General features: G+C 39.0%; 1 protein-coding gene across 1 annotated transcript; it reads right to left on the reverse strand.

The window, feature by feature from the left end:
* Positions 1 to 5,851: 5,851 nt before the first annotated feature.
* Positions 5,852 to 11,459, reverse strand: LOC105034524 (probable transcription factor KAN4). Its single transcript, XM_073251805.1, has 6 exons — positions 10,596 to 11,459; positions 10,383 to 10,459; positions 10,044 to 10,080; positions 9,689 to 9,836; positions 7,313 to 7,406; positions 5,852 to 6,211 (listed from the first exon to the last, which is right to left on the reverse strand). The coding sequence occupies exons 1-6, from the start codon at positions 11,059 to 11,061 to the stop codon at positions 6,002 to 6,004; spliced, it is 1,032 nt and encodes a 343-aa protein (XP_073107906.1). The 5' UTR covers positions 11,062 to 11,459; the 3' UTR covers positions 5,852 to 6,001.
* Between the last annotated feature and the right edge of the window lie 217 nt (positions 11,460 to 11,676).

An 11,676-nucleotide genomic window follows, 5' to 3' on the forward strand; every position in this document is an offset into this window, starting at 1 on the left:
TTTTTACGTTGCTAATATCCTGTTCTGTTGTAGTGGACGGATCCAGTTTCCATCGTAATATGTTATCGATAAATATACTTATTAGCGATGGCTTATTACCGCTGCTAATAGCCATCGCTGAGAAGCTATTTTCTTGTAGTGCATAGTGATGGGCTTTCGGAAAGAAAAAGAGAAAGAGAGATTTCTTTTGGAGGAAATTCTTTGTACACTGTATTTGGTGTAGAAAAAATACACCGTCCCATCTGATTGGACCATGTAGCCACTACTTTTCAATACGTATTTAATGTCTGAAGTTCTACTTTTTCATTTTAAATTTTGAATGATGAAAATATTTCTCATCTTTTAAAAAACTTATGGCATCCTATGGCCATATTATGACATGCATCTTGTAGTCAAATTATGACTTTTTACATAGGATATTATAATTTTTCTTTCAGAAGTCATAATAAGGGAAAGGTATTTCATCATTGCAATTTTATAAAATTTTAAATGATGAAAATGCCCCTTCCTTATGACATCCTGTTGGCAAATTATGACTTTCTATGCAGAAAGTCATAATTTGATCGTAGGATGTCATAATATGATCACAGGATATCATAATTTTTTCAAAAGAGAAGGGACATTTTTGTCATTCAAAATTTTAAATGAAAAAGTAGAACTATAGATATTAAATGTATATTGAAAAACAGTGGCTACATAGCCCAATCAGATGGGCAGTATATTTTTTCTACATCAAGTGTGGTGTACAAAGAATTTCTCTTTCTCTCAAAGATGGTTGGCTGGCGGGTTGATAAGATTCAAAGAGGAGTTGATCCCTTTAAATAGTATGGAGGAGTCTAAGTCCTTCCGGCATTAGACTTTTCCTGTGATTTTAGGAGGAAGAAGACTCCTTTCTTCATCAAACATTTTTTTTATACCGGTCAGGTGGACTAGCCCCGTTCGATGTCAGGCCCGTTTGGGTTGGGATATGACAGAGATATTGTCATTTTAATTCTCATTTCAATCCATTCCGACTCCGATTCCGATTTTGATTTCACTTCCGATTCCGGTTGCGAATAGAACATGCCTGAAGATAACTATGCAAAATATCCCAGAACTGAATCCAACCTTTTCTAAAGGAATGATGTCTTGTGTAGGTTAGTGATTGCCAAAATTCAGGTCCACTCCAAGCTCTAGAAAATTTGATCCCTTCTTCTCTGTGATCCACATCAAAATGCTTCCCCGCCCTTCAGTACTGTGCGTCTTGTTCACCAATTTCTGCCAATCGATTGCTTGAGGTTGATATTTAGTCCTTTGCAATCTTATGATGACATCACTTCATCTGAACTTGCTATTTTCACAGTGGATCCTCTATCTATGTGCATATCATTTCGTGCTTTGCTTTTTTGGTGCTTCTAATAGGGCTAGCAAGTGAATATTCTTTGTTCAGGAAGACTGTGAATAAATTTTATTTCTATTATAATTAGAAAATGGCTATCAACTACTATTCCTCAGTACAGGAGTTATTATTCAGGCATATCTCGCTAGAAACAAGCAGCAGATATTCTTTTGGTTGTTTTCTTATGAATTCTTCTGTTTCCGGTGGAATCTCTAGGATAAAAAAGTTGCCGACTCATGCATGCATTATTCATTTTCTTGTAAGAAAAACGAAAAAGCTATTGTTTTGGCCTTCTTGGCATGCTTTGGACAGCAAACCGTTCATTCTATGACCCTAATGAAAGAAGAGAAAACAAAGGTGGGGGCCAAGGTTGTGCAGTCTTTACACCCCCGGCGTCGTTAGCGTATGTGCTTGTCCCTTCAGGTTGTGCAGTAAGATGGAGAAAAAATCCACGCGAGCTTTGAAAATAGATATATACTTGTGTCCAAATATAATATTCCATGCAAGAAAAAAGTTTGTACCTTTTTGTGTCCATTTTTCTTCTTGCTTCCCATTCAACGTGGAAGGAGGAAAGATCCAATTTTGCATCATGAAGTCATTTCGATCTTCTTGTTTTTTTCTTTTCCTTATCTCTCTCTCATTGTCGTTTCTATTTCTTTTCTTTTCTTTTTCCCTTTCTTTTCTTGTTCAGGTATACAGTTTTGTTAGTGTCTTATCTGCAACTTTTATGCGAAAGCATGGGTCGACCATGCTTCCCTTGATTGATCATAACCTAACACGAGCTACCATCACAGCCATCTGTTCGAGGACACGGATACACCAACAACTAAAAATGAATGGAGAGAGATTTTGCTAAGCCTTAAAATATTTTTGCAGTATTTCCTAGTTGCAAGGAATGAAACGACCAAGATAAATCCAGAATTGCCTCTAATTAATCGATTGGATGAATAGAGTTAGAATATACAAGTTTGATGAAACTGAATAGAAATCTAAAACAAAAATTTAAATTTAAATCATTCAACTCGGGATTTAGTGGAAATGATTTTTTTTTTTTTTTTTTGGTGAACAGTGGAAATTAAGTTTCCATTACACGGCGCGCCCAAACTTGCCTTTATGTGACAGAGGCTGCAGCGGATCCCCGTGGCACGTTCCACGCGGCCTGAGGGGTTAGGAGGGGAGAAAAGATTCCGCAGTTCTTTTTCGCCCCGAGGCCCACGGTTTTTGACAAGCTACCAAAAGCTTCTCTCTCCTCCATTTTACATGACCAATTGTCAGTGCCATTTTCTCCTTCCCAAAAACCAGTAATCTTCTTATTACCATCCTCAGGAGGGCATATCACTAGTTTACAAAATGTCAGAGATCACATAGCCAAGATTAATTTTAGGCAGATATAGAACACAAAACAAAAGGTAATATATCTATGACATGATCACTATTTCTTTTGAAAACCAAAGGGAAGATAAAGATCCATCACTGTTGGTAAAGAAAATGAAAAATTACAAAAGGATATATACGTGCTCTAATATAGATTGGACCATATATAAGCTCCTTCGCGGGAGCACAACATGATAATCCCAAGCCCCACACTTAAAGGCCAAAGCAATCCACTAGAATGGCCAAACGGGTCTCTGAGGAAAGAGCTGAAGGTTGGCGTGAATTGATCTGGAATTCCTGGCCAAGAACCCGGAAGCTTGGAAGAGAACTCTCTTCCGCTTTCCTGGCCTGGCCCTGCTCCACTACTTGGCTTGAATCATTGGAGGTGGAGAAGATGGCTCGGCACTTCTCACGAGTCTTTTCGAGCTCGGCCGTCCAGATATCTATCAAGCTAGACATTGTGAGAGATGACGAGGTAAGAATGAGACAATGGAGGAACCAAAGTTTGGGATGTGATGATACGGATTTATGAGACCAAGGAAGCTTGTAATGGAGTTGATATATAGAGAGTGGTGACTTAGATGATCGACAATATTTATATAGTGAGTTATCCGTTTCAAAACCAGGTGCTTGACTCTTCCAAATGTTGTATGTTTCAGATTCTGTGGTTTACCCTACTGTGGGCTTGGTGGTGATGAGGTAAAGTAGCCCCTCGAATAGATGGGGTGTTTCCATTGTTTCATAAGGAAAAAAATGTACAAGACCCAAATAGATTACTTCCCAAATCCTAACCTCTGTCGACTGGTTGTTCGGTCAGGACAGGTGGTGTTAATCCTTCTGTGATGTGAGCATGGTTGGCCCACATTCTAGGGCCTACATACTAGTGTAATTATGATGCCCGCAATGATATTTAGCAATGCGTCACGCAAGGCCAACGTGCGCCCTGATACAATGACAAGGATGCATCATCCGAGTTCCCATACTGGGACCAATCAGACGTGTGTCACAGGGGTAAGACCCACTATCCGTACACTTATCAATTGCACCTATCTTTTTGGGTGGCACCGAAACAAATGCTGCCTACTCTTGGTCTCACATGATGGTTGGAACTTGATGCCATACAAGGTGGTAAATACTGCCTGGTACTCCAATATGGTCCTTAATTTACCTAATGCCACATCAATACTTGATCAGAAGTGGTGAATGGACTCGAGAGGATCAATCTATGAAACCAGGCTATCCAATTATATATCACTCAAAGAGGGCAGGTGCTGGATGCTGCTTTTGGTGCAATTTAAAGGGTGGCATTTAACCTATTTAACTTGATTCAACTTGTTGTAAATGTAGGTTGGACAATAAACTATAATTCAAGTCTAGATTTTTAACCCATTTAATAATAGATCAGATTTTAATTGGCCAATTTTTAACCTAACATATATCCGGCACGACTCGGAACCGATTGAATTGTCAGTGTACGGGCCATTTGGGCGATGGATGCATCGATCTTTCTTGCATCAATATATATCAGCTTGCTGTCTCAGTTTGAGACAACTTTGTTTTTTTTTTTTTTTTTTTTATGAAAGAGACAACTTTGTTAAATGATTTGGGAGGTGTGGCAATCCTTTTTCACAAATAGCACAGTTAATTCTTTTGATTCCTCTATATGGCTACGAAATTATATTGGCCCACCAAGCAAAAACGTAAGTTCTAATAATATATCCTTCACTCAAAACCTATAGGAGTTTAGAGGGGCATGGACCAGCTAATGAATGTTCACGCCTGGCTCCTTTACAGCGGGCTTGGCGTTAGAAGATTCAGCATCTAGTGATGGTGATAAGAACTCAGTCAAAACAATCTGAGACTTGGCGAAGGTGGATGGGCAGCAGGTGACAGATTTCGTAGGGGCCGCAGGACTGGTACCAACATCATCATCACCATGGATTGCAAAGACTGCCACCCAACCCAGAAGCCAGTCTGAGTGTATTGATGAGCTTATGGCGTAAGCTTTTACCTTTCTTTCCCCTTTCATGAGTGAGTTGATAGCGTAAATTATGATTATATATTGGTGTAGGCGTGTGGAAGAGGCTTCGTCACAAACAACTACAGTCCATGCAAACAGCAAGGGAGAGAATCAAAGACAAGCCTGGTGGGAAGTAGAATTCCAGATGTGTATATATGTATAAGCTGTAGAAGTTTCAAAATTTGCAGTCCAATCGGCTGCCATATATCTTTCACATACTTTTACAGATTGTCCAAGGAAGGCTTGGTCTGTTGGAGACCTTGGCTATGTATTCTTTCATGAGTAAAATTAAGAAACATGCTCAATTTTCTATTTAAAAATCAAATAAAAAATTAAAATTAAAAAAAAAAAAAAAACTCAGAAAGAAAGAATCTTGCGCAGAAAATATTGTTTAGCAAAAATGTTTAATTCGTTCGAGAGCATTTGCATTTTCACAAACACTTTCAGCAATAAGCATTAACATGTTTGCTCCCTCTTTGCCCAACAATGATATTCTTTCGCAGTTAGTGCTCAGAGTGCTTCGAATGTTCCTCTATCTTGGCAATTAAATGCAAATGTTTTGAATGGCACTTCTTTTTTCTTTCTTTTTCTTTTTTGTGCTAAACAAGGTTCTTCGGGCATCTTTTTTAAGTACTAACAAGTTATTGAAATATGATAGACTTTTTCAAAGATTGTCACCATATCTATAACCTCTACTACCAGATTCTTTGCTGGTTTTTAAATGCATGAATGCAAATAATACTAATTGATAGTTAACTTATCAAATTGGGATCCATCTCATAGTTTGATATGCTTGTTGCAGCTAATCATCAACCAAATGTCAATCCTTTCTATCTCAGCTTAATTAGTACCGGCATTATATAGAGAATGCTACCATACTAAAAAATACATAAATAAAGGTCATCCTAAGCTGATGAACCTGAGTTAGCGATATGCCTAGGTCCTTGGCTAATTCAACTCCGTGGTTAATTTCAAGTAAACAGAGGACATTATTTTTGAAGCTCACAACCAAGCTTATCGTAGTTTGAGAGGGAAATCAAAACATGAAAAGCCCATGACGGACAGGGTCCTATCCTTTTAAACTTACAGTCCATTAATTTCCAACTTGCAGCTCATTTGAGAGTTGATGGCATGATTCTCCATTCCAAAGAAAAACTTACAACAAACCATACTTCTTCCTTAAATTTAGAAGGATTTCTTTTTTTTTTTTTTTTGTTATTGTCAGAACTTCACAAACAGTTAAGAAGAGTCAGTTCATTTGATGATTCGACACATTCCATTTGCCAACTTTGTCTTCCTAAGGTGATTTCTAGGTTAGGCAGCATATGGAGCTTGGCAGCAGCAGGCCGTGGATATGGCGAAAAGCTTGTCCTTGTGTTCGTTCCCTGTTCGCATAACCTTGGTGATAGATGGATGGCTTCTCCTACCTCCCCCACTGCCTACTCACGGTGCACAAAAAAGAAAAAACGATCAGTTTAATGCATACCTAAATAAAACAGCATTAAATGATGGATCATAATTTGTAAATATGAAGTCACCCTAAAACTTGTAAGCATGCATGCCATCAGAATTTTTAGAAATAAAATTTAAGAGACTTATTAATAACCTCAATCGAACAGCACAAAATGATGGATGGTAACAACACTAATATGTAGTCACAGTAAAGCATGTAAGCATTCCATAAGAAGTTATAGACGTATCCAACATGTGCGTTGTTGACTAACCACTAGGCCTAAACATGAATCCTGAAATGTGGATTTGATTCCTACGAATTGTTATATATGCTAATGTGTAATTAATGCTAATGAAGTTAGTAATGAAGCTTATGATGTCTTTTGCCTTCAATGATTATCTGATTTTAACCAAACTGTATTTACAGCACAAACCTTTTTTTTTTTTTTTTTTGAGGATGTATTCAAGAAAAAGAAAAACATTTCGTGCAAGGGTATAGAATTCGTTAGCGTGGGTTTTCGTTTTCGATGCTGATTTCTTGGTCGCTGTAACATTGTTGGTCTCTTCTTTTCTGGAGCTAGCCCTTTTTCTCCTTCTCTACATTTCAGAAATGAAACCAGATTGGACGTTCAATTTTTTTTTTTAATCAAAATATAAGGGTACATAAATCAGTAATTTATGTACGGACCATCCAAGTCAGGACAGTAATAGTGCATTTATTCTGGAGTCAAGAACCCGTCATTTACTGTTGTAGGATGATCAAATAAAACTATGTGCCAAGTGAAGAGAAATTTCTATTTAGACTCCAGGCAACAAGTTTTAGGAAATGAGACGCTTGAATATGTATGATGTTATTCATAGCAAACTAGATGTGTTTTGGGGCACAAAAGAGAGATGCCTGCATATATAAAATCTTCTGTGTGCACAACTTAACTGATGTTAGCATTGCCAAGGAATTGCAAATTATTGAAAATCAAATTAAGTAATTGCGGCTAATTTCTCTCAAATTAAATTAAAAAAAAAAAAAAAAAAAAAAAAAAAACTGCATCTAATATTTGAAATTTGAAGATTTGATGGTAGATATGCACCTGATTTTTGTTTAAAAGATTATCACATTTGAGGTAGCGGTTTTGCTGCATGGATGCATTCCAACTGTTCTCCTTCGTGGATGAATATAATCCTCTGGATAAAAATGGAGCATCATGTTAGGGACTCAAGACTGGCACAGTTTTCTTTCAGAGGTTCTTATAGATACAGAGCAGGTGGTGCTCATAGCCTATATATGGACTAAAACATGTTGTCACACTTGAGTATATCCAATGATTAATAAGATAAAATTTTAGAAGGTTAGAAATCCATAAATACATCAGTAGGGAGATGTCATCATTCTAAAGAGACATCAATGATTGCAGTGTGCGCACGCACTGTGGTATTGTGTAAGCTTGAAGATGCTAGGACAATCCATGTGATATTTTTCTTGTCTTCTCTTGATGTTTGTAGCTGATGGCCATCATGGTGCAATCCGAAGGGGACATGGGCAAACTGGCAACCCAAGGACCTCATTAATGAGAAGTAAATCCCTCCAGCCATTACCCTTCCCGTTTGTTCTCAGATAAGTTAACATTATAGCCATGGCCTTCATGACTGAAGGATCAACAGGGTAGTGGGACCTTCCTACATTCTGTCTTCATTTGGCCCGGGAGTACAAGTATATATATATTACCAGAATTTTAACTTCACAAGAATTCTTAGCATTATAACAAAGTACATGCATGTGCACTCAAATAAACAAACGAGTTAGAGAGAGAGAGAGAGAGAGAGAGAGAGGAGAGGGAAGAAGGGAGTGGAATAGAGAGAGAGAGGGAATATTCTCCAGCAACTGGAACCGTTCTACAACCACTGGTGCAACAGGAGCTGCAGTGACACCACGGTCACCACCAGTAATACTAATGTCGAATCAGTATTATTTGAAGGTCCCGACTGAGAGTAAAAACATTGTGGAAAAGAAATATATTTTTCAGTTTAATCTTTAAATGGTATCAGAACAGAAATTTGACTGCACTACATCCTAGAAATAAGGTTTCAACTGATACATAGAGTAATGTGACATGAACGACAATCAAGTTTGTTTCTTCAATGATATGACATTTATTTTTCCATGTCACTATTGACACCAATAAAAGAAGATAGACGTTGGCATCAGGATTCAATAAATAAAATATAGTATAAATTGGACCAAAAATTTTATGATTTATGACATATATGATCATTAATATAATTAAAAAAACCATGAAGACTCTCATATATATATATATATATTATAACTTGCCTTTCAAGAGTGATAAGCGTCAGAGACTAAATTGTATCTAATTGACAACAAACATCAACTCTTAATCAAGACAAAAGGCCCTTCCAAGGTCTTGGAGGTAGGTGATGACCTCCAGATTTAGATGTTTGACAGCATATTTAAAGAATCTTTTCATTTCTTGATGTCGTTTGGTATGCGAATCCTCGTATAGCATAGTAAGAAGAATCCGTTTCTACCTCCGTTAGATCAGCTGCAAACTCATTATGTGAGAAAAGCTTTTTATCCTATTGTGCGAGGCTATCGTACGTCCTCATAACAGATGTATATATATCTCACTTTATGTTGAGACTTCTTCTGTTTTTTTCTTCTGTAAAAAAACTCTGGATATTGTTAGATCGATTTAGAGCATATTTATTTTTGAAAACATTATATTAACAAGCCGTTAACACACGTTGAAAGGCTTGTGATCCCTTTATCCCTTGAACCTTTTTTTTTATTTTTCTGTAAATCTTCTACCTTATTTTTTGCATCAGGTTATGTCAGCTTGTGTGACTGGTCAAATCTACCAATAGGAATTAACTCTGTTGGTCAAATTCCCAAAATAGTCTTAAATACCTCTCACAAGGCATTTCCCATTCAGAAAACCATTTGTAGGTCTGACACATATTATTCTTGAACATTTTCTGGGGAATTATTCTCTACTCTTAGCTTATTAAACCCCACCAATCTCAATATATAGGCCAGCTGGATCGCTAGTCCATCTGATCACAGCCATGGCCAATGGCAGTCAAGTTCCTGAGCTTGCAATTATTAAATGGTCTCATTCCCCACCCAACTGATAAAACCAACCAAACACAAACAAAAACCTATATAAATACTACATCCACGGCGCCAGTGCTTGAAAATGACTATCTTAACATATAGTCAACACCATGCTAAAAACTAAACTAATTAACCAAAATATTCCATAGAAATGGCATATAGATCGAGCATTCCCACGGTGGACGCCCGCACGTGCGAACGCGTGCAAGTACTGTTGGTGCCTGTCCAACCCATATTGTAACATTTTTGTTTTTTTTTTTTTTTTTTTATTTTTACATTTTCTTTTGATAGAGGTTGTTGGAGGGAGAGAAGGAGAGGAAGGAAGTGCACACACCTAGGGGACTTGGGTAGTGGTGTTGGTGGGGTTGGTGAGCTGAGGGAATAAGAAGGGCTGATCCCAGCTTTGTCACATGATAGTCCTCCCTCCACTTCCCCCATACCTCCTGTCCTCTGGTTCATGCCCATGTCTGTCTGGCCTTGGCCTGCAAACAATTCATCCACCACTAAGATACAAATGGCTGTGCTTTATGGGACACCAAACTAATAATTCAAGCATGGAAAAGGCTAGCCCAATCCCAGCTTCCGATGGCAGTGAGGTGACGGGGTGACGGCATCTGCCCCCCTTAGAATACCAAAGAACCAAAGGGCATGTAAGAGGACTATGTGTGAAGGATGGAAAATCCAAATACCTGCCCCTCTGTCAGTGCTCTTCACTGTTCTATACATCTGCAATGACACCGTCATGAAAATTAGTAAAAATAATGATGTTCAAAGAAAAGAATCAAAGGGGGCAAAAAAAAAAAAAAAAAAAAAGTCCACCATGCTGAGATTACTCCCGTAGATGCCATTTTGTCCTTAGTCCTTGTATGTTGTAGCACCCCATTACAAAACCCTAATCCTAGCTAGCAGGACAAGTGCTCACAATAACAACACAGCAGCACAAACAAAAGAGAAAAAAAGCATCACACACAGTTTTGGGTATTTCTCAGTTCAAAAAAGGAAGGGGGGACTTTTTCCTCTCTTACTACCTGAAGATGGCTTTTCACATGAGCCAGTGTTAGATCCTTCACATTCATCAGCTCCAGTACAGACTTGGGCGTCGCTCCTAACCACATGGATTTGAGAATTATCTCAGTGTGAGAAGCCGTAATAATGAGAAAATAATGCTTGTATAAAACACTTGAACTAAATAAAGATACAAAGAGAGAAGGTACGAGGAAGCTTCTAAGCAACATGCTTACTCTCATGACCACCAAGGAGCTCGACGGCGTGCACGAAATGCGCGTGTAGGGTGCTGGTCCACCTCATCCTTGGAGCCCTCATGCTCCTTTTTCCTCCATGAAGCGATCTTGAATTCCGCTTTAATCCATAGATCTGAGGGTGGTGGAGTTGGTGATGGTGGTGGTGGTGGTGATGAAGGTTCTGGTGGAGTTGGTGACGCGGTGGATCCAACGTAGGAATCTCGAACCCAAGACTCAGCGTTGGCTCGCCATGGCCAGGCTCCTGAACCCCCTCCGAGTGCAAAAGCCCGTGGCGATCATGGCTGCTATTGCTCCCGCTGCTACCGGAGTCCGATATCGAATTATGGTCCCCGAAGAAGGCCCTCCTAATGGATCCCTCCATGGATATCGCCGGCGGGCTGATCTGGAGGGAGAGATCGGGGAAGGCGGTGAGCGCCGAGGCGGTCGATGTGGTTCCTGCTGTCATTGTTTTGAGCTCAAGGGGAACAACAAACAGATGGAGGGAGGCCAAGGTAAAGGCAGTGCAAGAATGTATCCAAGAGAATGGGTTGGTAAAGGGATGTGGGAAAAGCAGTAGGGTTGGGGGAGGAGGGAAAAGAAAAGAAAAGGAAACACTGGAGTGAAACAGTGAGAGAAAGAGAAAGGTGGTGGAAAGGGGAGAAGGTAATGAAAAGGAAAGGGAGAGGGGGGGAGCGGGGTGTGGATAAATAGAAGTGTTAGTGATTAGGTCATGAGTGGCGTATGATTTCTATCGAATGTTGTGTTTAGAGAGTATAAAGAGGCCACAGAGAGAGGGGAATAATGTTTTGAGTAGCGAGTGGTAGGCAAATAGCAAGGGTATAGGGTGTCTAGGCTAATTTATAATAACATAAAAGGGAAGGGAGATGTGAAGGAATTGCTTGGTGCCCGAGAAGGAAAAAAAATGCACAGAGATGAAAGGGAGAGGGCTTATTCGAAGAAAGCAGAGGTATAATACCTAGAAAGAGAGGACGTGGGATTTTTTTTCCTCTTCTATGAAGTGGAAGCGAAAGGTGATGCAGGTAATAAATGGAGGAGAGAAGGGGACGGGTCTTGGAATTTG

The sequence above is a fragment of the Elaeis guineensis genome, chromosome 2, assembly GCF_000442705.2.
Source record: "Elaeis guineensis isolate ETL-2024a chromosome 2, EG11, whole genome shotgun sequence".
Classification (NCBI taxonomy): Eukaryota; Viridiplantae; Streptophyta; class Magnoliopsida; order Arecales; family Arecaceae; genus Elaeis; species Elaeis guineensis.